The sequence below is a fragment of the Bos indicus x Bos taurus genome, chromosome 5, assembly GCF_003369695.1.
Source record: "Bos indicus x Bos taurus breed Angus x Brahman F1 hybrid chromosome 5, Bos_hybrid_MaternalHap_v2.0, whole genome shotgun sequence".
NCBI classification, from domain to species: domain Eukaryota; kingdom Metazoa; phylum Chordata; class Mammalia; order Artiodactyla; family Bovidae; genus Bos; species Bos indicus x Bos taurus.
The window spans coordinates 31,045,088-31,071,333 of record NC_040080.1 but is presented as its reverse complement, the minus strand read 5'-3'; the positions used below and the strand labels follow the sequence as shown (position 1 = coordinate 31,071,333).

Sequence of the window (26,246 nt, the reverse complement as noted above, 5' to 3'; positions counted from 1 at the left end):
ACTGGTTTGTTAGTAGCGTATTGTTTAGTCTCCATATAATCTTGTTTTTCTAATTTATTTTTCTGTAGTTGACTTCTAATTTCATGCTGCTGTAGTCAGAAAAGATGCTTGAAATAATTTCTATACTCTTATATGTGCTGGGCTCTATTTGTGCCACAATGTGTGGTCAGCTCTAGAAAATGTTCCATGTGCACTTGAAAAGAAAGTGTATTATGGTTTTTTTTGGATGTAATGTCCTGAAAATATCAATTAAGTCTACCTGTTTTATTGTATCATTTAGAATCTCTGTTACCTTGCTGATTTTCTTTCTAAAAGATCTGTCCATTGATATGAATAGGGTATTAAAATTTCTTACTATTATTACTGTATTCCTGTCAATTTTTCCTTATACCTGTTGTTTTATGTATTTGGGTGCTCTTATATTGGGTACATATAGGTTGATGACTGCAATTTCCTCTTCTTGTATTCATCCTTTTATCATTATGTAGTGATCTTCTGCATCTTTCTTGGGTAGTTTTGTTTTAAAGTCTACTTTGTCTGATATGAGTATTGCAAGCCCCTTTTTTTGTCATTTCCATTTGCATGAAATATCTTTTTGTACTCCAAGGTCAAACTTTTTTGTTATTGTGAATATCTCTTGACTTCCTACTTTTGCATTCCAATCCCCTGTGATGAAAAAGACATCTTTTTTGGTGTTCTAGAAGATCTTGTAGGTCTCTGTAGAACTGTTCAACTTCATTTTCTTCAGCGTCAGTGTTGGGCATAGACTTTGATTACTGTGATGGAGAATGGCTTGCCTTGGAAACAAACAGATCATTCTGTCGTTTTTGAGATTGCACCCAAGTACTGCATTTTGGACTCTTATGTTAACTACAAGGGCTACTCCATTTCTCTAAGCGGTTCTTGTCCACAGTAGCAGATATAATGGTCACCTGAATTAAACTTGCTCATTCCTACCCATTTTAGTTCACTGACTCCTAAGATGTCAATGTTCACTCTTGCCATTTCCTGCTTGACCACCTACAATTTACCTTGGTTCCTAGACCTAACATTCCAGGTTCCTATGCAATATTGTTCTTTACAGCATCAAACTTTCACTACCAGATCCATCTACAACTGAGCGTCATTTCTAGTTTGGCCCAGTCTCTTTATTCTTTCTGGAGCTACTATTAATTGCCCTCTACTCTTCCCCAGTAGTATATAGGATATCTTCTAACCTGGGGGATCTCATCTTTCATTGTCAAATCTTTTGGCCCTTTCATACTGTTCATGGGGTTCTCACATCAAGAATACTGGAGTGACTTGCCATTCCCTCTTCCAGTGAACCACATTTTATCAGAACTCTCGACTATGACCCGTCTGTCCTGGTGGCCCTGCCTGGCATGGCTGATAGCTTCATTGAATTACATAAGCCCCGTTGCCACAAGGCTGTGATCCATGAAGGGGGCCATTAATAGATATGTATTTATTGTCATTTTTAAACCTTGTTTTCCAGTTGATTTTATGTTTCTCTTTGTTCCTGTTTCTGTCTTTTTCCTTTGTATCATGCTTGTGTTCTCTTACTTTTGGTTTTTGTGAATCTATTATATGTTTTCTGCCGTTACTCCTTTTTACAAGTATGACTCCTTTCTATGTCTACTTTGTTTACACTGATAGTCATAAAAATTAAAACACATTCTATAAACAAAATCTACGTTTTTTACTCTTCTTCCCCACATATATGATATAATTTTATGCCCTCTTTTACATCTTCATGTTTATGATTTTGCTCTTCATTATGGTTATCATCACTTTCAAAATTGTTTTCTTTTGTTTTTAAAAAATCTATGCTGGTTTGTTTAAATGAATCACTTTCTAATTGAGACTTACTCTTTTCTATAGATTCTTTGTTCTTTTCTATTTAGAGACGTCCTTTCAATATTTCTTTTAGGATAAGTTTAGTATTCCTATATTCCTTTAGTTTTTGCTTGTCTGAGAAATACTTTCTCTCTTCTTCTATACTAAATAATAGTTTTGCTGGTTACAGTAGTCTTGGTTGAAAATTTTTCCCTTTCAAGACTTTGAATGTATCTTGCTACTCTCTTCTGACCTGCAACATTTCTACATAGGAGTTATCTGATAGCCTTATGGGGGTTCACTTTAAATTAACTCTTTTTTATTATTGCTGCTTTTGAATGCTGCCTTTGTCTTTAACTTTGGCCATTTTAGTTATAGTATGTCTTGGGGGACTTCTATGGCAGTGCAGTAGTTGAGACTGTGCTTCCAGTGAAGGGGTTGGGAGTTCAATCCCTGGTCAGAGAAATAAGATCCCATATGCTGCGTGGTACAGCCAAAATATAAATAAATAATTTAAAAAATATTGAAAAAAAATATCTTGGTGAAAGTCTGTTTGAGTTCACTTTGTTTGAGACCCTCTTTTTTTCTGATGCCTGGATATGTTTCCTTCTTTAGGTTTGGGAAGTTTTCAGCAATAACTTCTTCAAATACATTTTGATCCCCTTTCTCTTTCTTTCCTTCTGGAATCCCTGTTATGCTTAAATTGGCATGCTTTATATTATTCCATAGGTTTCTTATATTGCTTTCATTGTTTGCATTTGGCTTTCTGTCTGCTGTTCTTAGTTGCATGCAGCACATGGGATCTTTAGTTGTGACATGCAGGATCTATTTCCCTAACCAGGGATCAAACCTGGGTCCCCTGCATTGGGGGTTCAGAATCTTAGCCACTGGACCACCAGGGAAGTACCTGTCTGCTCTTCTCGTTGGGTGATTTCCATTATTCTATCTTCTAGATCACTTATTTGTTCTTCTGTATTATTCAATCTGTTATTCATTCATTACCTGTAGCTCAGTTTTTGTTTCAGCAAATAGATTTTCTAATTTTTCTTGGCCAGTCTATGTTTTCTAGTTCCTTTTTAGAGTAATCTGCATTTTATTAATATTCTTTCTTAAGTCCTTCAGTATTTTCATTATCTCCTTTTTAAAAAGTGCCTATTAGACTTAAGTGAAAGTCTCTTAGTCATGTCCGACTCTTTGCAACCCCATGGACTATACAGTCCATGGAATTCTCTAGGCCAGAATACTGGAGTGGGTAGCTGGTCCCTTCTCCAGGGGATCTTTCCAACCCAAGGATTGAACCCAGGTCTCTTACATTGCAGGCAGATTCTTTACTGCTGAGCCAAAAGGGAAGCCCAAGAATAATGGAGTGGGTAGCCTATCCCTTCTCCAGTGGATCTTCCCGATCCAGTAATCAAACCTGGGTCTCCTGCATTGCAGGTGGATTTGCTACCAACTAAGCTATCAGAGTAGCCTTCTGTCAAGGGGGATTCTCCAGCAAGAATCCTGGAGTGAGTAGCGTTTCCCTTCTCCAGGGGATCTTCCCAATCCAGGGATTGAACCCAGGTCTCCGGCATTTGCAGGTGATTAGACTTAAGTGGTCTGTTTTATTCCTTCTTTCAGGCATTGCTTGATCTTGTAATATGGAGTGGTTCTTGTGCTTCATTTTTGCTTATATTTCTTTTACTATATGTGTCTAGAAGAAAAAAAAAGTTACTGTTCTTAGAGGACTGTCTTTATATGGGAGCGTCCCAATGTAGCCTATGTGGGGTTAATACTTTTGGTTTGAGGTCTGTTTTTAGTGTGGATGCCTTCCACCTCCTTCCTCAGTTTGTGCTGGCTATTATCCCCTTCATAAGTGGTGTGACTTGTGTTGTGGTGACCAAAAGCCTTCACTGGATGTTGAGTGAAGCCTCTTCTTTGCTGTGTGATTGTAACAGCCCTTTCAGGGGAAGAGTCTCCTCCCTAGTTATTGGAGTAGAAGTCCCCAGATCTGATCTGTTTTTGAGCTGCAGTGTGAGATGGGTGGACTATTGGAGTGCTCCCACTGGGAATGGAGCTACTGAATATCCCTCCACTGAAGCTGTCTACCAGGATGTGAGCTTTATGGTCTTGCCCATCACCCATTGTATGGACTCACAAAGTATACTGTTTTGGACACTGACAGCCCCACGTCAACCACGGGAATGCTGGCAATTGGCCCTGGTGTCCCTAAGGCATTTTACAAAGCCGTGATGTACATCTGTAGGCTCAGATCCACTGAAGTCAGATTGCTAGGGCTGTTTTCAGTAGTCCTACATCTGGACCCTCCTTGGGAGTTATGGAGACAGCCCAGACCCTGGCCCAGCCCTGCCTCCGTGTGTATGCGCCCGTGAAACCTATAGGTTCTAAGGTCTGAGCCATCTCAGTCATGGGAGCACCCACTGTTCACAAGGATGTCCTGAAGATGCTGAGTTTCCAAAGCCAGCAGTGGTAAATCTGTGGATCACACTGGCATAGGGAGAAGCCTCAGATTTCAGCCCTGCTTCATAATTTGCATGGCCCCTGGGGATCAGCTCTGATTTCAGCCCTGCCTGTGAATGGGTAACCCACTGGGCACCTGCATATTCCCAGAGCTCATAGAGGTAGCGCTAAGCCAGATGAGAGTGCTTGGAGAAAAAGGTTGCTATGGTAGGCCCATCTTTTTCTTTGCTTGTATGTGCATTAATAGGGTTTCAGTGGTGGCACCACGCCCATTATGAGCATACCTAGAATGAGGCTGCTATGGTGGGCTCTACTCCTTCCTTTGCGTGCACCTCAACAATGGCACTGTGGCAGGCCCCGGCTTCTTCTGTGTACACTCTGGGTTGCAGCACTACCACACTCTAACCCCTTTAGGCTGTCTCTGCACAGCTAACCCAGTCCTGTCCCGGATCTGTCCTCTATGGCTTGAGTTTCAGCACCTGGCCCCTGCCTATACCAGTAGATGCACATCCCAGGTTTGGGGGTGCAGGGTGGGACCATCTGTGCAGCTCTTCCTCTGCTCTGTCTGCTGCAAGCCCATTGCTGTGCTCGCCCCTAAGCTTCTGAAGCTCCCTTTTCCCCCTAGTCTATCTCTACACGGTGAAGGGGTCTTCCCAGGGTGCAAGACTATTTCCTCTTTTGTAGCTCTCTCCCAGTGGGGCAGGTCCCTTCCCAGATTTTTTTCTTTATTTCCTCCTGACCAGTTATGTGGAGATTATTCTTGCACTTCTGGGTTTCTGAGACCTTCTGCCAGTGTTCAGTAGGTGTTCTGTGAGAACTGTCCCATGTGTAGGTGCATGTTTTGATGTATTTGTGAGAGGAGGTGAACTCTGTGTCCTTGTATCCCACCATCTTGATTGGAGTCCCCCCAACAGCTTATTTTCAATAGGCTGTTGCAGTGTTCTCTAGACTGGGCCTTTCCCGCTTTCACCATTGTCACTGCTGGCTTTTTAAAACTGAGCTACCAGTTTCATTATGGACATGAGCTTCCATGACGTGGAACAGCTGTGTGGTCCATATGCCTTCATTATTAACTGTGTTCCTCATTCTTTTCATGATTTGTGGAAGATAAAATTATAGCCACCAAAAATATCTAGCCTCTAGTCCCCAAGATGGAGAAGGCGATGGCACCCCACTCCAGTACTCTTGCCTGGAAAATCCCATGGATGGAGGGGCCTGGTGGGCTGCAATCCATGGGGTCGCTAGGAGTTGGACACGACTGAGTGACTTCACTTTATTTTTTCACTTTCATGCATTGGAGAAGGAAATGGCAACCCACTCCAGTGTTCTTGCCTGGAGAATCCCAGGGATGGGGGAGCCTGTTGGGCTGCCGTCTATGGGGTCGCACAGAGTCAGACACGACTGAAGCGACTTAGCAGCAGCAGCAGCAGTCCCCAAGAAACTGTAAATATGTTCAAAGGTAAAGAATCTGCCTGCAATGCAGATTACCGCCTGCAGTGTGGGAGACCCGGATTCAATCCCTGGGTTGGGAGGATCCCCTGGAGAAGGGTATGGTTGCATACCCCACTTCAGTATCCTTATATGGAGAATTCCATGGGCAGAGGAGCCTGGCGGGCTATAGTTCATGGGGTCACAAAGAGTCAGACCTGACTGAGCCACTAACACTCATTTTCACATGGCAAAAGAGTTTCCGGGTGTAATTCATGTTAAAGATCTTAATATAGGGAGATGAGCTTGGATCATTTGGATCTAAGGTAATCACATGGGTCCTTAAAAGCAGAAAATTTTCAGGAGCTGGAGTAAGAAAGAATGCAACAACAGCAGCAGAAATTAGAAAGTTGCAGAATATAAGAAGGAATCATATGTTACTGCTAGTCTGAAGGTAGAATGGGAGCTGCGTGAGAGGGGCAATGCTCAGAGGAACTTAGAAGCTAAGAGAGGTTCCCAGAGGAATGTCAGCAAAGAAACGGAACCTCGGCCCTGTAATTGGAAGGAACTGTATTCTGCCAACAAGCTGAATGATTCTAGACACTTCAGAAAAGAGGCCAGGCTGGCAAACACTTGATTTCAGTCTTATGAGAGACCCAAAGTACAGCCCAGCCAAGCCCAATCCAGACTTCTGACAGAGCTGCAAGTTAATAAGTTTGCCTGGTTTTAAGTTACGAATTTTGTGGTAATTTCTTATGGCAGAAATAGAAAACTAATATATCATCTTTATCTACTTTGAAGTCCCTGAAGGATAGAGTCCAAGTCTTCTATGAATTCACCTTTGGCATCTGGTGGGGAAAAGCCAGTCACTTTGACAATGGAGGAGGAGCTATTCCATCCCCTGACTGTAACTGTAAGTGTGAAGCGACACTCCCCTCTCCCATCCCGCTCTGTCTGGTCCTAGTAGCCCAGATGATTCCAGAAAACAGCACGGGCCACTCAACAACTCTTCACATCTGTCAGATTACAGCAGAGGTGGACCTGGGTCTTTATTTTTTTAAAGAGCTGTTTATTTTTTTAATTTTTGGCTGCGCTGGGTTTTTGCTGCTGCAAGGGTTTTTCTCTAGTTGCCACGAGTGGGGGCTACTCTGTAGCTGTGACGTGCAGGCTTCTCACTGTGGTGGCTTCTCTGGTTGTGGGGCATGGGCTCCAGGGTACACAGGCTCAGGAGTTGTGGCTCCCAGGCTCTAGAGCACAGGCTCTGCTTCATGTGAGATTTTCCTGGATCAGGGATTGAACCTGTGTCTCCTGTGAGAGACAGGGAGAGAACTGGCAGGCGAATTCTTTACCACTGAGCCACCAGGAAGACCCCGGGTCTCCTTTCTTAAGCCAGTAATGGTATAAGAAAGAATGACCTGGACATGGAGTGGTTCCAGGATTTAAAAGAAGCAAGACTGTTGCTTATAACCAAATGGGCAGAAGTTTTTCTAATTATGTAAGAACTAATTCTGTTTTTTCTTTTCATTGGTCAGGGTGTGGTACCCATTTCACAAGCTCCACCTCATGTGGCTCACTGGGAGCAGGAGTGATCTGTAGAGTTGGATCAGGTGTGGATTAGTATGCCCAAGGACATACTGAGCTGCTCTCTGAGGCTATTTTAGGCCGTGACTTTGGCCAACCCTCTCCTCTGTCCTGGATCTCAGGCTTCATTATAATTTGCCTATCATCCTTACCCCATCACATAAATTAACTTCCCTATCTAAGGCCGGTTTGGTAGCACCTAATACAAGAAGGAGATGAAAGTTAAGATTGGACTACCTACTTATTATCTCCTTTCTGTGAGGACCAGAGTATCACTATAAGAGAATTGGGAGATGGATAGAGTGCAGAACTCAAAAAACATAGTCAATTTAGTCCTGTTGTGTTGTGTCTAGTTGGAAGAATTTGTGTGTGTGTGGGTGTGTGTTGTGTATGTGAGTGTATGCATAAAGGGAGAAAGATAATATATCTATACAGAGTGTGAAAATGCCCCACTAAATTGATTTGCTTAAGGTAGAGGAATATAAATAATAAATAGCTTGTTCCTTTAGATGGGGGAATGGTTTGAGGCCAGAGTGAAGGGAGCTTTGAATATAACAGGCTTAGACATTGGAATTTTGTTTCATAGGTAATGGGGAAATTGATCTGTGTAGATTGAAGAATTGATTCCTTGGGAACTTTGAATAGAAATTGCATTTTGCTTTTCTTTGTTTCAGAGAACTCTATTTGAGCGTTTTCAAATCATTCAAAGTTTTGTAAACTTTTTATCTTCACAGAACAAAACCAATTCTGAGTCTGTACAACAAATACTCATATACACTGGATATTCATAGACAATCTAGGATAGATTGTTGCATTCATGGTATAAATGGCAGCACTGTGTATTTTATAGGACTTGGAAGCTAACTATCAGAAATCTGGTTATCTTGCTTTTGGTGCTAACTATTCAGTTAGAGAAAGGACACGGTAATTTTACATGTTTACAGTTTCTCAGGGATTAGAGGGTAGATATCTTGGGTGGCTGTAAGTTTAGCTGAAGAAAGTTAGATGAAGATTAATGCAGCTAAGAATTCATCAGTGTTAGGAAGAGGTATGTGACCATGGGAATAGAAGTCTCCAGCAGTCCTTGGAAGTTGTAGGAAGGCTAAATGCAGCATTACAGTGTAGGCTGGGTACAGGCTACTGTATTTGAATATGAGAAGAAAGGATGCTTTTGAAACTGAATGGAGAGCTTTGGTTATAGAAATGACTACATCATACATGATACCACAGAATATTTATATTATACATTGTCTTCACATTGTAACATCCACATCAATCATGTGTGACACAATTCTAATAATTTTGAGTATATATTTACTATAACATTAATATATATATATATATAACCTATATAAAACCAAGAGGCACTTCCAGTAATTCTGGCCAAAAAGGAGCATCATTATAGTGTCTAAGCTAAAAAATAATAAAAATAAATACAATTTATCTAATTTTTTTTCTGTACAGATTCTACTTTTTACAAAACATTTATCAGTCATTAACTAGGTCACTTAACAAATACTTGTTAAAGGACAATACAAAGTATTGCTACATATATTAAGTGCAAGATACAGGTGAGAAGACAATATTTATTTCAACTGCAAAATGATAAGTTCAATGCCTCATTCTCTTCTTTTTAAAAGTTGATAAATTTGGAAAGTTATTAACAAACATATTCAGGTTTGTCAAGATTGATGAGCATTACATTATTAAAAATCATCATCATGTACAAATGACATCCCTTACAGTGTTACTTTGGTAGTTATTTGAAAATATTGCTTTTTAGGAATACTAAATTAAATTAATTCAATACTCTCTGATTTAAAAATGATACAGAGACAAATATTTGGGACATGCTAATTTGAACTTTTCAATGAAAGTTTTTGTCAGGAAGAGGTAATGACTGATCAGAGCAACTGCCCCACCAAGAATCACAACATATTTTAACACCAAAACCCAAATCAATTTAACCAAACCAGTCCAAACCCAAAATACTCTGAGTTAAAGTTCTTTCAGTTGCATATCTTAATATTATTATAAAAATCCAGGGAGAGTCTTGTTTTCATTATTTTGCATTGCAAATTTCAGAATATCTGAAGGAGCACCAATTTCATTTTGTGATTTGTATGACAAAAAAAATCTGTAGCAAGAAATATTAGGGGGTAATTGGAATTAGAGATAATTTATTTCCAGTGCTTGTCAACTAAAACACTATTCTTGTTGAAATAGAAACAGTATACATTCTTCTGTGAGAATGTATTAGGAAATGAACTGACATTCATAAATGGCAAAAACTGCCATTTACCAGTTAAGCAAATATAGCAAAATATCCCATGCACATATTTTACAGAGTATTAAAATAGTGATTTTTTAAAACTAATTAACAAATATATACTTAATGTCAAGCCATTGAAACTCCACTGACAGGTGATAAATAGATACGTCAGGGTTGTTATTTAAAGATAGAAATACTGTAGTACTGGATTACGCTTATATGTAGCTAAAATGAAATATCTGGTATAATATGTATTTTTGAGTCATAAATATAATCAATTTTCAAAAGAAAAGTGATGGAAAATTATATCAACTAACAACCAATATACACAAAGAAAACATCTTTAGATAATTACTTTTAATTTCACATTAAACTATATGAATATTTTGTTATTATATAGCAAGAAAAATTACTAGATTAAAAAAAAAATCCCTCCCTTCAAAAAGTATTCAAGCAGCCAAGGGCTAGTTCACATTGCAAAATGTGTGTGTAAGTGCTGATTGTAAAAGGAAGTCAGGGTTGAAATATGGATCCATTAAGTCCCTTTGCTCTAGAGTAACTAAGAACTAAATTGGTTTGCCAGAAAAAAGATGGAGAGGGGTCCTGGGATGAGCCTTCAAGTTTTGTGCAGTGTTTACTCCCAATCCACTGCTTTTTTTTTTTTTTTTTTTTTCTTTTTTGGTTTTTAGTACCATTAGGCTGCATGATGAAACTAGGGTAGTGCATTAAAATGAGGTGAAAGTCCTCTTTCTCCTTATCATAGGAGAAGAGAATTTCTGATGGATTTTTCCTGTACTAATTTTGAGTTAGACAAGTAAAACTGGAGATAAGTTATACTTTTTCCCTATAATTTGACTTTTTTGGGTCAAAAAAATTTGTGTGTTTCATTTGAAATAGATATTTCTACTTAAATAGATATTTCTACTTACACCAAAAATTTAAAGCATTTATGCTTCAAAATATTTTTTAAATTACTTTTATACTTGTGAATTTCAAATTTTAACCTACCATTTGATCAGTCTTGGCAGATGAATGTAGTGTGTGTGGTTTATTAACTGGTCAGTGCTTGCTCTGTGAAAGATTAGTAAGATTTAATTTTTCTCAGTAATGAAGATAAGTATTTGGGTTCTTAACTGTGTTAGAATTTAGTGAAATACAATCTACATTAGTAAATCATTTATCTTAAAACAAGGGCTTCCCTCCTAGCTCACTTGGTAAAAAATCTGCCTGCAGTTCAGAAGACCCTGGTTTGATCCCTGGGTCGGGAAGATCCCCTGGAGAAGGAAATGGCAACCAATTCCAGTATCCTTGCCTGGAAAATCCCATGTACAGAGGAGCCTGGTGGGCTGCCGTCCATGGGGTCACAGAGTTGGGCATGCCTGAGTGACTAACATTTATCTTAAAACAACCTGTTGCTGCTGCTAAGTCACTTCAGTCGTATCCGACTCTGTGCGACCCCATAGACGGCAGCCCACCAGGCTCCCCCGTCCCTGGGATTCTCCAGGCAAGAACACTGGAGTGGGTTGCTATTTCCTTCTCCAATGCATGAAAGTGAAAAGGGAAAGTGAAGTTGCTAAACACGACAAATTGCTAGATAATGCATTTCTCTTTCTTGGGATAATTCAGGCTCTATACCCTAAATCTAATTAAATTATGGGAACTAAATTTATTTTTATCTATTTCATGTATTTATTGGACTCTTCATAAAATATTTTCCTCCCTGAGGCACACAGAGTATTGGACAAAGAATTAAATATTTTTTCTAGTTTTCTGTTACATAATAGTAGTTCTGATTATAGCAAAACATTTAGCATCTCTACACTATGAAATATCATTTTGTGGGTTTCATATGAATTGATTAAAAGCTTTGTTTCAAATACTGAAATTTAACATTCTTTATAGTAGGTATGTATGATGATTTAATATTATTCTCTTTGAAGCATTTTTTGTTTGAATTATGTGCATGATTAAAGAATCACTTCTTAATGTGAAACAATTGAGAAAATTTGTCTGAATGTGGACATATTCAGTATTTCTTATCAATAATAAGGCTTGCCTTTTCTTCTTTGCTCCACAACTTCTCAGGGAAGTAGAAATCCATGATATCAATGCCTATCAATATAATCAACCTTATAAGTATGACAGGGAAAATAACTAGCTGCCTTTAGATGGGGAATTTGGATTCATAAGAGCCTCATATGGTCTTACTGTATGGAATATAAAAACAATTTATACCAGATTAGTATTTTTTGGATCATGATATTGAGTTCCACCAAGTAAATAATGCCTTAATCTTCAGTTTTCTATTTTCAAACATATTTAGCAACAAAATGTTCAATTATTTTTTGTCAACATTGTTAACCTGCTGTTAGAATGATTTGATAGTGTGAACATAAAGATCAGTTCAGATGAGGTAAAAGCAGCAACACTTTAACAAATGAACTGTGTTACATGGCAGCACAAATGAGCTAGCATCTCTGGTGCATAATATAGATTGAAAAACATGTCCTTGTTCCTCCCTAGCCATGGCTCACTCGTGACAAGCCACAAATACTTATGCAAACCTCAATTTAAATTCATTATCTAATGCACTGCTTGTTCTTTGACTCAGTGCTTAATTACTTTATCCTCAAATTCACAATAAGAATTTGAGTATTTTCTGGAGGAACAAAAGAATATAAGACCTAAAACTGGTATATTTCCCTCTGATTAGAAATGCTAAGCATGGTTTAATTCCAGAATGTTTGTCACCTAAAATGGCCAATTGTTCTGTTTTGGCAGGGGGTGGGGGGAGTGTGGTCATGCAGTGCAGCATGTGGGATCTTTCTTTGCCGACCAGGGAACGAACCCACACCACAACCCCCTGCATTGGAAGTGTGGAATCTTAACCACTGGACCACCAGGAAAGACCTTGGTCTCCTAGAGTTCCATTTGGATGGACAGACAGTATCAGCAAGGTCATAGTTTTATTTCATAGCGAAATCATGAGAGAAATGGATGACCTAGAACAATGGTTATGCAGTATTCTGCTGCATGTTAGGAGAGAAGGCAGATGAAAGGAATTCAGTTTGGTCTGAGAGCATACAGACATTGTAGTGCTCAGATATCGGGAAGTGAGCTATTAGCATTTGAAATTTTATTGATTTTTTTTCCCCCACACTCACTAGCTGATTATTATATGGAGAATTTTATTCACTCTAGACTATGAAAGTGTACAGACTCTGTTTTACTGGAGTCTTCTGCCAGTTTGAAAAAAGGAAAAGTATTAAGCAGGAATCAGACTTAGAATGGAAGAGTAGGATTATAAGACCCTTATTGTGGCTTTCACTATTATTTTAGAAATTTTGTAAATGACAAGGACAGTAGAGATCCCTATACTAACATGAAAGCACCCAAAATACCTCCTAAAGCAGAAATGTTTTTTTAACTCATCATTTGCCAGTTGTTCATAACACAAATAGTTCACATTTGAAAAGCAGTTGTTTCAAACTTTAGACTTTATTTACAATGATAATTTTCATATCTTTATTACTTAGAAAATAATTTATATTTTTTTCATCATTTAGACAAAGAATAGGCCTGAGTCTCATGCCTTTTGCACAGCTTTTACCTTCAATGAAAGTTCTCTGGGAAGGTGACACGGGACACTGCAAATTGTAGAGAGGCAAGGGCGTGAGGAAATGACAATACATACGTGCAATGAAGCCTACTTGACATACAATGCCTTATCTTTAGTTTTACTGGGACTGCAATGGTTAGGATTTGTTCAGGAATTCCATCAAAACAGAACAGACATAATGGGGATTTTTGTGTTTAGAAAGTAGATATTTTCTTAAACATAACATGAGGAAATTCCTTCACTTCTCAGATGAAGACCAACATAGATAAATCCCTGTACAGAGCTACTGTCTTCATTTTCGACTAAGAGCAAAACCAGGTCTTATGTAAATTACAAAAACAAATTATAGTTTAAAAATATGCTAAAGTGGTGTTTTCACCAAGGAAACAATATATCCTCAGGGTTGGCTTAGATTGATAACCAGAAAGACATTCTATCAGCATGCAGGAAATGATACTGGTGACATATTTAGTATACCTGGTCTTTTACTGAACAGGGAGCGACCACAAGCATCAAGGTAACCAATTCCTACTTTTCCTACCATTAACTTCATGGCTGTCCATACAATTCTCCTTTTCCGTAAGAGGGCTGGACGTTCCTTCATTTGTAAGACCTGAGTTTATCTAATGGCACCTATAATTAGGCTCATATAAAAATGTAGTAAGTTGCAACAAATACAATGGCACCACAGGAAGTAAGCTTTGGAGCTGGAAGGGAACACTGTAATATTGCTGTCGCCAAGGACAGGGAGACCATCACTAGCAGAAAGTATCTTTTCATGTCCCTCGGCATCCTTTGGGATGTAGGTAGGGGTCGTATGAAAGTTACACACTTGATGAATCTCCATTCCTTTTTTTGAACTGACTTTTAGCTTTAACACATGGGCAATTTATCTTGGAAGATCAAATGGTTAATCTGCCTGGACTAATGAGCACAGTTCTGGAATGAAGAGGTTCTCACTGCTTCAGCTATCATTATTTCACGTACTTTAAACAAAACGAAAATCAGGCCACGTGCTTAGACGTCTACTCTGGCAGCCAGGTTGGCTCCTAGCTGGGGTTACCGAGCTTTGATGAAACCACCAATACACGGTTATGAATTTAGAAGTATTTTGCTGCCATTCAACTTGCTCAACACCTTTTTTTCCCCTTGACTTTTATATTTATGGTATTTGGAGCAGGGGAAAAGATTAACTTTGTTAAGTAATTAGATATAAGAGGCATGTGAATATAAGTGCTTTTCTAAATCCTTCTGTTATTTGCAACGAAAGGAAAATAGTTAAATTTGCTTGGGAAATGTATTTGACTCACAGTAAGTTTTGCAAACATAGGGACACACAGGCAAGACAAGGGGGAAAATACTCAGTAAGTCCTAAATAATGAAGACCTGGTATTGACTAAAAAAAAATAAATCTCATTTAGGTAGAACCTACATCCATCTGATCATTTTCATATTTTCCTACTTATTGGGAAAGTTGCCTTGAAACTTTATTTTTGAATGTACTATGTTTGCTTTACTTTAAGAATGCCATGGATTATTGTATAATCATTGTTTTAGAAGGGAAGAGTATCCATTCGTGAGAAACAAAGGCATTTCAATGTAAACACTCTTTTCTATGATTTCAGAGGAAATAAAAAGTAGAAATTACAAGTTAGATTTACTGGAAGCTAAGGTTGTTTAGATGATGAACAGGCTTGAATATAGTGCTGTACTGAAGGAAAAGTTATGAGCAAAAAGTCTTGGGAAGAAAGGGACACTGATTATAAACATTCGGGATTAAGACGGTCTTTTGCTTGGGAGACACGGATCCAAGAGTTACCGGAAGTTACTTACTAGTGAAAAAACGTTGTTTGCAGCATCCTCATTTAATTGGCATAAAATAACTGTATCAGATGATTATTTAAATTAGAACAGGTAGATGAGTGGGTGTTCATAGACCTCATGCAAATGAACCATCACTCTTACTGGGTTTGGAGATAGCTACAATGTATAAAAATGGTGATTAAAATAGAACTTTATAAAAATGTTTCCCTTTTCCCTTAAAAAAAAAAGTTAACTATCTACAGAAACACAAATCTTTATATTTACATCAAGATAACTATTAATGACAAATATATAATAATATGAAATAAAATATTGAAAGTGAGTATCAACTTTTTTAAATAGAGGTTTGGCTCACAACATAAACAAGTGTAGATAAACAAACCAAAAACAAACAAAAAAAAGACTTTCAATGATAGGCCCAATCCCCCAAATCCCTCTCGAGTCCTCCCTGCCAAAAGAAACATGACAATGGGCCAGGCTGCAGATACAAGCCACCCCATCACACCCCTCATGGAATACAACAGGGTTGTCCGTGCAACTTTAGCCAACTAAAAGTCAACCTTCAACGGCCGCCAAGAATCAGGCTTTCACTATGTCAATAAATACCATACCCTAGGTTGAAAATTTTCCCCTTCATCTCTCACCGTCTATCCCAGAGTGGGTTTCTGTTTGCCTTCCTTTCTTTCTTTTCCTACCACACATTTTGCAGCAAATTAAGACATGGGAGAGCCCAGTGAAGAGTCGTTTCCCAGGTCTTCTCTGGCTACCTTTTAGTATTCTCACCTGATGAAAAGACCTGACTCCAGCTCCTTCTGAGGTGTTTCTGTGTAAAGAATGCCATCCCCTTCCATGGCGAATTGATCTTAGGTGAATGGCAGACATACTCACAAACAGCTCGTATACATTCATTCGGCGACTAGACTGGAAAATGCCTCGGTCTTCCGGGCTTAAGGCTGGTGACGGCAGGAGAACCAGACCTGTGGCCCTGTCCCTCCCTCATCCTGCTAATTCCCTCCGTCTGCAGAGGGGCTTCTACTGAAGCCAGATAGAGGCGGAGACACTCCAGAGTGCACTTCATCCTGTTTGTTCACCTGTGCTGAGTCGTCTGCTGCAGCCATGCTGTGAACCACCAAAGCCAATTCTCTCTTTAGTGCACACAAATGTACATACACCTGAGCATCACTTCTGTCTCTCTCTCACACACACGCATACAATGTTGGCAGGATGTATCAGAATTCAAACAACGCTCTGGAGCTTTCATCCCTCAGGACTAAGAGCAAACGCTCCTTAGTCATAACTTCATTTGCTGTACTGCTTCTGGGCTAAGCCGCACCATCTCCTTTGTGATTTGTTTTCCTTCATTTGTTTTCCTTTATGATTTATTATATCACAGTGACCACTATATATCTTAATATGAATGTTACTAAATTGTGGGGCCAGGAATCCCAGCTTTCAGTGTGTCTGTGTTTGCATGTGTGTCTGTGAATATGTTTTACATGGATCTACGTGACAGCTTATATACACACACACATATATACTTCTTCCTTTAAAAAAAAAAAATCCTTGGAAGCTGGTGTTACAATGTGAAAGCTTCTCTGAGCGAGAGTTTTTTAAGTCATGTACCTCACTGTAAAAATAAACACATAAAATGCGAAGAATCCCAAAATGCCGTAGCCATTTGCCCATCTTCTTGTATTTCTACAGTGTTGTGTCTAAGTATTGTGCTGGCTTGAAAAGAGTCTGTGTGACAAGTAACTCTGTTTGGAAACATAGCTCATCCTATCCATTGTCACTGGTTTGGCTTTGGGGCTGGGGTCTCCTCTCCTTTCTGCTTCCCCTTTTCTTCGTCTTCTTCCCTGATGGCCTGGATCTGTTCTGAGGGATGCTGCTGGGGGGACTGGTCCTCTATGCCCGCCAACCGCTGTTCCTCCTCAATGACTTTCTTCCACATCTTGTGGTTCTGCAGGAGGTGCTGAGTAATTTGACAGTAGACTTTCCTCCTTTTGAAAATTTTCTTTCCTGAGAAAGCACCAAATTAGACTACTTATTTGTGTGTTAAGTACATGGCAGTTTTTCCATCTTATTCATAGGAGTTAAGTACCAAATGATATGTATACACTTGATGTGTATATAATAATCATTTTTGAGAGTGGGGAAGTAAGAGGAAGATGGCAAGAAGCATTACTGTATCCTTGAGATGTACTGTGAACAGTATTTGACATCTGGTAATATCCAATACAAGGTTCTGTTTGTATCTTGGAATTATTACTCCCACTCTATTCAGGCTCTCAAGATTTCCACCTAGATTATTGGGGTAATTTTTTGTTACATTGTTCTTTGCTTTGTCAACCAATTCAACTCATAAAAGTTTTTTTAAAAGACACTTTTGATAGTACTGTTATGCTTCCTGTAGACTAAAAAAAAATTAATTTCGAACTCTTAAGCAGTGAGCTTTGATTCCAATGGTAAGATAGAGAGTAAGCAAATAGGGACAATTATACTGAGTTGTAAAAAGTCTTTAAAGTGTGGCAGGAAGAGAGGGAAATGACCTAGCTGGGAGGATGCTTCATAATGATGGTGGCTTGGACTAGGATCAGGATAATGGAAATGAAGTTGCATAGGTAAATGTGAGATACATTTGTGAGGTATAATTAACAGGACTTGGCAACTGTGAGGAAAAAAGGGAGGAATCATAGACAACCCTGAGCTTTCTGATGTGAACAGGTGAGTGACAAGATGAACTGAGAAAGGAGACAATAGGTGAGAAGCAGATTTGGGGAATATGTTGAACATGCAGGGACTGGCAAATCTCCAAGCAGAGAGCGTAAGCAGGCAGCTGTTCTTGTCTAAGCAACCAGATTACAATGTGCCTTCTTTTGAGTGATCATTTTAGACACGGGCTGAGAATTTGGAAGTTAGGCAAAGATTCTCATGTTGGACTGTAAACTTCTCCATGGACAGACGTTTTACTAAGTGAATTATGTTCTTTCTAGTTTCTCTTCCACAGTACCAAGTAAATGGTGAAGTGCTGACATAATAAAGTGATAAACATAATAAAGGTAAGAAAAAGTGGTTCACAGCAAATTCTGATTTGAGACTATATTAAACAGTTAACAATACAAGTTACCAGGATGATCTGCAAGGCAATTTGAGGGTACTTAATGAAACAGTAATGATTTATCATGTATAATCTGGAAGGAAAAAGAAACAAATAGTAACAACAAACAAACAAAGCAGATGGCTATGAGATATGCCATCAACCAAAATTTTTGTGGAAATGTTGATAATTCCTTCAACAATTTTATTAAAAATTTTTTTCTTGTACTTTATAAAATGTTAAGATCAATTTTAAAAACAGTTTTGATATTTGGCAAAACTAATACAATTATGTAAAGTTTAAAAATAAAATAAAATTAAAAAATAAAAATAAAAATAAAAACAGTTAAGAAAAAGGATATTAAATTAAGTTTTTTTTGAACCATAGAGACACATAAGGAAATTAGTTGAATGAATGACAGGGGGAATGGATACACATAGTCATAAGCAAGAATTAAAAAATATTTTCTATATTAATTATATTATTCATGATATGAATAAGCTTATATTTACCACCTGCTAACTGACAAGCAGGGCTTCCCTAGTGGCTCAGTGGTAAAGAATCCACTTGCAATGCAGGAGATGTGAGTTTGATCTCTGAGTCAGGAAGATCCCCTGGAGAAGGAAATGGCAACCCACTCCAGTATTCTTGCCTGGGAAACCCCATGGACAGAGGAGCCTGGTGGGCTACAGTCCACGGGGGTCACAAAGAGTGGAACACGACTTAGCAACAGAGCATGACACACAGGATCTGATATGGCAGTTTTCTGGATGCTATAGAAATAAAAACCAATGAGTCTCAGTGTTTGCCTTGAAGGAGCTTACCATCTATAGGAGGGAGGGCCCAGAAGACCAAAACTGAAATACACATGCTATGTTTTATGATAGACCTATAGTGATCAAGGGAGAAGGCGATGGCACCCCACTCCAGTACTCTTGCCTGGAAATCCCATGGACGGAGGAGCCTGGTGGGCTGCAGTCCATGCGGTCGCTAAGAGTCGGACACGACTGAGCGACTTCACTTTCACTTTTCACTTTCATGCATTGGAGAAGGAAATGACAACCCACTTCAGTGTTCTTGCCTGGAGAATCCCAGGGACGGGAGAGCTTGGTGGGCTGCCGTCTATGGGGTCGCACAGAGTTGGACACAACTGACGCGACTTAGCAGCAGCAGCAGCATAGTGATCAAGAGAGCCTTAATGTTTCCCTCATGTTCATTAAACTTTAGACAGGTTTCTACCAGACTCTAGGACCCTGATCTCTTTTTCCTTAAAGCATCTACTTTATAAAACTTGTAACTGCAATTTCTTGCTCTGCTCCTATGTAGTGTAGATAAATCTCCCAGCCTCAGTAGTTTGACAACCCAGAAACATTTTTCTCAAGGACCTGAGAGCCAATCCTTTGAAATGCAATTATTCAGGAAGACAGGGTCCCTTCCCCCACATCTCCATGGGAGGGAAGGAGCCTAACTTCAATAAGAATCAATTAACAAACACAAGTGGCCTAATCACATTGACCAACTCCCCTTAAGGTCCTTTAGTACTTTTATCACCAGCTCATCCCAGTGTGTAAAAACCCTCCTGCCTTTGTTTCAATCAGTTGAGTCTAATGTCTCTTTCCTATTTCCTATTTCTTCAAGACCCTATTCAAGAGTCTTGAAGAAAGTCTTCCTTGTCATTTTTAAGAATATGCAGCACAATTTCTCTCTGACACATCAAAGTATGGCAACATCAGGTACTCAACCTGCGAGGGAACAGATACGACTTTTCCCAAAGGATGTGTAAATTATGAGAATGAAATATACTGGGTGAGTAAGCATTCCAGGTAAGTGACAGGCATGTGTACAGGCAGATCGCATGGAGTATAATATCACTTTCTTCAATTATAAGATTCTCAACAAGGGAAATAAACTAAAATTTAAAACAATCTGAATTCTTTCTATAGAAGCCAATAAAACATATGCATCTATTTAATATTTAAGAGCAAACCTTGAAAATTACTCTTCTACCAAAGTTATCTCCTTGTCTATTTCTACGTTGTTTTTATTGCAGTTAAGTTCAGATCAGTTACTGTTGAGAATCTTTACATGTTAACATACTTTTTAACCTAATTCTTTGAGTCAAGACATTTATAGGTGAATCACCGGCTGAAGGATGGACTTGAATCAGACATAGGACATACTCTACTGCTCAAGGTGACTATTCCGTCTGAAAGGTATACACATTCATGGCAGTGAATTCACAGGGAAGAAGCTAACAAAAGCTCATTTTTTTCTTTTTCCTTTCAGGGCAGCCCCCATGAGAGCAGCTGTTCTCTTATTAAGGCTGCTCAACCTTAGCAGTAAACCTCTCTGGAATTAAACTGAATAAGGTGACGTAGAAGGGAGTTTGTACCAAATAAATTTGCGTAGATTAGAGTCCGCAGGTGGTCTAAAATATGCCTGTATTGGGAGCCAAATTGTTCAGCACTGGAACCTTTTGAAATGAGAACAAAGGTCCTTTCATTGCTCAAATTCTAAATGCAGCTTAGTACTTCATTAGAAACCTCTTAGTTCACTGTAGGAATCTTTCAGATTTAATTATGATGTAGGGAAAAAAAGCCTTCTTTCCCTAGGATACCATATTGAAACATTTTATTCTGTATTTCCTGAGAGATCACAAGTTAGGAAGATTGCTGAAATTATCAGTGCATATTTAATTTACATTTTTTTCTGAAATCTAAATTTTAGGATAAATCAAGTTAACCATCTCAGTCATTATGAATTCGGAAATTAAAATTACTAAGAGTCAGTAATAATAGAGTTAAAACTGAGGAAACCTGAGTTTCCATTCTGGTTCTGTAGAAACCATCTACACCTTGGGATGTCTGTTAAACTCCTGAGACTCAGTGTAGATTTTGTAAAATGAGGCAGCTGAACTGGGTGGTCACCAACTCTATTTCTAGAATTCCATGTGGCCAAATTTTACTAAACACTAACGCTGCTTAATATTTATCATTTTCTTGGCTATAATGGGAAACTTCAAAGGTAATTTTTCAAAAGCTATGGTTATCAAATCATTGTTGATGATGTCTTAAATTTTAACATAAGGTGACCAGTTGATGTTTAGAAGCCATGAGTAAACAGAATCCACAGAATTCTCATTCCCACTTTAGTGAGCATGATTAAAAAAGGGAATATCAGGAGAGTAACACATTAGAATCTGGGAGTCACTATGGCCACCCAACTCTACAGAACAGAGACAAAATGGATATTTAGCATTTGTTGCTAAAGCCAATGTTGACGGGTTGAGCCTGTTGAATTTCGTAACCTAGGTTCTTTAATTCTTGATGCATAGATTATGTGTGTGTTGTTTCAAAGTATTTGAGTTCAAATAGCAATCAGGTAGGGCCCATGGGAACAAAGCTTTTCCAGTAGCTAAGCTGACCACACTTTCCAATAACATTCAGTGGAAAAACTGCCCAGCCCTTAGTCAGACAGCGAATTACCTGGCTCTCTGAATGAAAAAAAAAAAAAAAATCATGCATGTTTATTAAATGAGAAAATGAATAAATAATCCATGAATCCTATCTTGGCTCCTAACTCTGAATGCCAAGGTCAGCACAGAATTTTTAATAGAAATCTTTTTATAAGCATCAGAGGAATAAAATAAAATTAACTTGAGAATAGAATAATGAAGAAAAACAACATCTGGTTTTCCTCTCATACTGTATCAACATTAATATATAGGTAAGAACTTAAGCAAAAATCTGACCTAAAACCAAATTTGCCCCTCTCCGGCTCTATGAAGACCTCCAAGACCTTTTAGAACTAACATCCAAAAAAGATGTCCTTTTCATTATAGGGGACTGGAATGCAAAAGTAGGAAGTCAAGAAACACCTGGAGTAACAGGCAAATTTGGCCTTGGAATACGGAATGAAGCAGGGCAAAGACTAATAGAGTTTTGCCAAGAAAATGCACTGGTCATAACAAACACCCTCTTCCAACATCACAATAGAAGACTCTGTACATGGACATCACCAGATGGTCAACACCGAAATCAGATTGATTATATTCTTTGCAGCCAAAGATGGAGAAGCTCTATATAGTCAGCAAAAACAAGACCAGGAGCTGACTGTGGCTCAGACCATGAACCCCTTATTGCCAAATTCAGACTTAAATTGAAGAAAGCAGGGAGAACCACTAGACCATTCATGTATGACCTAAATCAAATCCCTTATGATTATACAGTGGAAGTGAGAAATAGATTTAAGGGCCTAGATCTGATAGATAGAGTGCCTGAAGAACTATGGAATGAGGTTCATGACATTGTACAGGAGACAGGGATCAAGACCATCCCCATGGAAAAGAAATGCAAAAAAGCAAAATGGCTGTCTGGGGAGGCCTTACAAATAGCTGTGAAAAGAAGAGAAGTGAAAAGCAAAGGAGAAAAGGAAAGATATAAACATCTGAATGCAGAGTTCCAAAGAACAGCAAGAAGAAATAAGAAAGCCTTCCTCAGTGATCAATGCAAAGAAATAGAGGAAAACAACAGAATGGGAAAGACTAGAGATCTCTTCAAGAAAATTAGAGATACCAAAGGAACATTTCAGGCAAAGATGGGCTCAATAAAGGACAGAAATGGTATGGACCTAACAGAAGCAGAAGATATTAAGAAGAGATGGCAAGAATACACCTAAGAACCGTACAAAAAAGATCTTCACGACCCAGATAATCACGATAGTGTGATCACTGACCTAGAGCCAGACATCCTGGAATGTGAAGACCTGATCTGCCTCTTGAGAAATTTGTATGCAGGTCAGGAAGCAACAGTTAGAACTGGACATGGAACAACAGACTGGTTCCAAATAGGAAAAGAAGTACATCAAGGCTGTATATTGTCACCCTGTTTATTTAACTTATATGCAGAGTACATCATGAGAAACGCTGGACTGGAAGAAACACAAGCTGGAATCAAGATTGCTGGGAGAAATATCAATAACCTCAGATATGCAGATGACACCACCCTTATGGCAGAAAGTGAAGAGGAACTAAAAAGCCTCTTGATGAAAGTGAAAGTGGAGAGTGAAAAAGTTGGCTTCAAGCTCAACATTCAGAAAACAAAGATCATGGCATCCGGTCCCATCACTTCATGGGAAATAGATGGGAAACAGTGGAAACAGTGTCAGACTTTATTTTTCTGGGCTCCATCTCCATCTCATCACTGCAGATGGTGACTGCAGCCATGAAATTAAAAGACACTTACTCCTTGGAAGGAAAGTTATGACCAACCTAGATAGCATATTCAAAAGCAGAGACATTACTTTGCTAACAAAGGTTCGTTTAGTCAAGGCTATGGTTTCTTCAGTGGTCATGTATGGATGTGAGAGTTGGATTGTGAAGAAGGCTGAGCACTAAAGAATTGATGCTTTTGAACTGTGGTGTTGGCGAAGACTCTTGAGAGTCCCTTGGACTGCAAGGATATCCAACCAGTCCATTCTGAAGGAGATCAGCCCTGGGATTTCTTTGGAAGGAATGATGCTAAAGCTGAAGCTCCAGTACTTTGGCCACCTCATGCGAAGAGTTGACTCATTGGAAAAGACTCTGATGCTGGGAGGGATTCAGGGCAAGAGCAGAAGGAGATGACAGAGGATGGGATGGCTGGATGGCATCACTGACTCGATGGACGTAGGTCTCAGTGAACTCTGGGAGTGGTGATGGACAGCGAGGCCTGGTGTGCTGCGATTCATGGGGTCGCAGAGAGTCGGACACGACTGAGCGACTAAACTGAACTGAACCGAACTGAACCCAGCTTATGGTTAATAATGAGTTCTTTTTCTCTGCTTATGTGAGCTTACAACAGGGCACTTACATAATGGTGAAATAGGTTAATATCCACATTAGACTATCTCTCTACTAGATGGCCAAAATGAACTATGTCATGCATTTTCCTCACTGCTCAAAAACAGGAACAAATGATCAAGGTGTCTTTCACTGGTAGCATTTTTGGGAAGGGCTTTGAAAAGTACCAACAGTAAGATCGTGTTTGATGAAAGTAGGTAGAAACTGCATACTGTATTTCCATGAAAACAGGAACAGTATTTGTGCAATGTCACTATAAAGGTTATTGGTTTTCCTAATTATCCTTGTCCCTAAGACAGGAGTAACAGCAGAGAATATTTCAAGAGATGAAGAGATTGGAATGGCTGTACGATACACTGCAAAATCAACGACCAGATGTGACCACTTCTCACTGTCGCTACTCTCACTGCCCTGGCCCAACGCCTCAGTCATCTCTCACTTGGATGATTTCAAGAGCCTCTTAACACACTGCCCTGCTTACACCCTTGCTCACCCCAAACTCCATAAGATTTTCCATGCAAGAGTTGAAGCAGTCCAGTTAAAACATTAAGTTGAATCAACTAAGTTTTCTGTTCAAAACCTCTGATGGCTTCCTATCTTACTCAGAGAAAAAGCCAAACTCCATTCTGCAGAACCCTACCTTCTAACCCTCTATCATCTGGGTCCCCACTGTCCCCCTCTGCTGTTCCCCACCCACTTCCTCTGCTCCAGCCTCCCAGCTCTCTTGGTGCTTCCTGAACACCCAGCCAGTGTCCACAGCAGAACCTTACATGGCTGGCTTTCCTCTCTCCTTGAAATGCTTTGTCCCACAACTATTTTCATGGGTCACTCCCTTGCTTCTTTCAGTTTTTTTTTTTTTTTAAATACCTTTCTTATTTAGATATTCCATGACAATCTTGTCCATGATATTAGTCTTTCTGTGCAATATTTCATATCCTCTTTAACTCTAGCATTTATCAGCATCTAACATATAGATTTACTGATTAGTCTTCCCTAGTGTCTGCTGACCCCATTGGAAATACAAGTCAAAAAAGGTAAGGACGGATTTTTTTTTTTTGGCCTGATTTGTTCATGGTTCTATGTTTAGTACCTGGAAAAATGCCTGGCATAGAGTAGATGCTTAATAAACATTTAATGAGTGGGTGATTACCACCTCTTACCACTTCAGCATCTTTCCCCACCAAGCCAGTAAAAGCCTCTGTTGGTCTAGTTGGTACCTGAGATTCCTTTCACTGCTAAATCATTAAGATACTCTGAAAAACAGACTTTGACTACTTATTTTTTTTTTAATTCATGACAGAGAATATACCTTTGTATGAATATGATATTATAATAATTTCATAATCTGTAATTTCTATGATGATGATATTTGGGAAGAGGGGAGTATCCATAATCAATTCAGTAGACGATGTGTGGACTTAACTAGGTAACTCATGAGAAGCATCAACTTTATCAGAACCTATGTAAGAAAACAATCCTGGGAGAAACACATTCGAGAAAGATTTTATGACTCACTTGGAGATTCATTATTTTCACAGGTTTCCTCTTCATTTGGTGCTTCCTCCTCCTCCTCTTCTGGGTCGTCCGTGTCTCCTGACTCATCGCTGTCTTCCACCCATTTCCCTGGCATCAGTCCTGCTGAATCGTAGGAGTTGCACAGAGGACCCACGATGTGTGAGATGAAGGATTCCTGAAGGTTGGCCAACTGAGGAGCGGAACGGTCCATGAAGGGGCTTATTGGTAACCCAAGGCTGGCCTCTTCATCACCCTAGAAACAGGAATGTAGCAACATGGTTAACTAGAAAGGCAAACGACAAGGAAAGGGTAGAATACAAATTAAGTCACCATTCACTTGGCATCTAAAATGTGCAAATATGCAAGAATCTGGGCATTGATGGAATCTGGGCATTGATGTGTGAACTCTCTCTGTACTTGACTGCTAAAAGATTTTACCCAAATTACTAAGATTCCTATAGGATTGCTTTGTTGCTACTTATCCTTTGGTAATCCTGAGGCTTTGGTTTTCAATCAGGGGAACTACCGGAAACGGTTTATGTCTCAGTAGATGATCTCTATCATCATACTAGTCACTGTTCCTTATAACAGAGTGTAAGTTAGAATATAAATGCATCTTAAAAGGCAATGCTAGACATAAATATCCACCGGATAATCTATCATGTTTGCCTTTTTTGGTCTTGTTGCCTAGAAAGCTTAAAATAACTTATTCCTCAATTAAAGTTAGTACTTTATCCCAGCTTTGGGTTGAATTATGTCTTCTGTGATTATATAG

General features: G+C 39.0%; 1 protein-coding gene across 1 annotated transcript in view; it reads right to left on the bottom strand.

Moving 5' to 3' along the window:
* Window positions 1-13,056: 13,056 nt before the first annotated feature.
* Window positions 13,057-26,246, bottom strand: part of PDE3A (phosphodiesterase 3A) — a 365,582-nt gene continuing 352,392 nt past the window's right edge. Inside the window, exons 15-16 of the mRNA XM_027541471.1 lie at window positions 25,472-25,724; window positions 13,057-17,039 (exon numbers count right to left, since the gene is read on the bottom strand). Coding sequence (XP_027397272.1) covers window positions 16,810-17,039; window positions 25,472-25,724 — 483 coding nt within the window. The 3' untranslated portion in view covers window positions 13,057-16,809. The remainder of the gene's footprint in view (window positions 17,040-25,471; window positions 25,725-26,246) is intronic.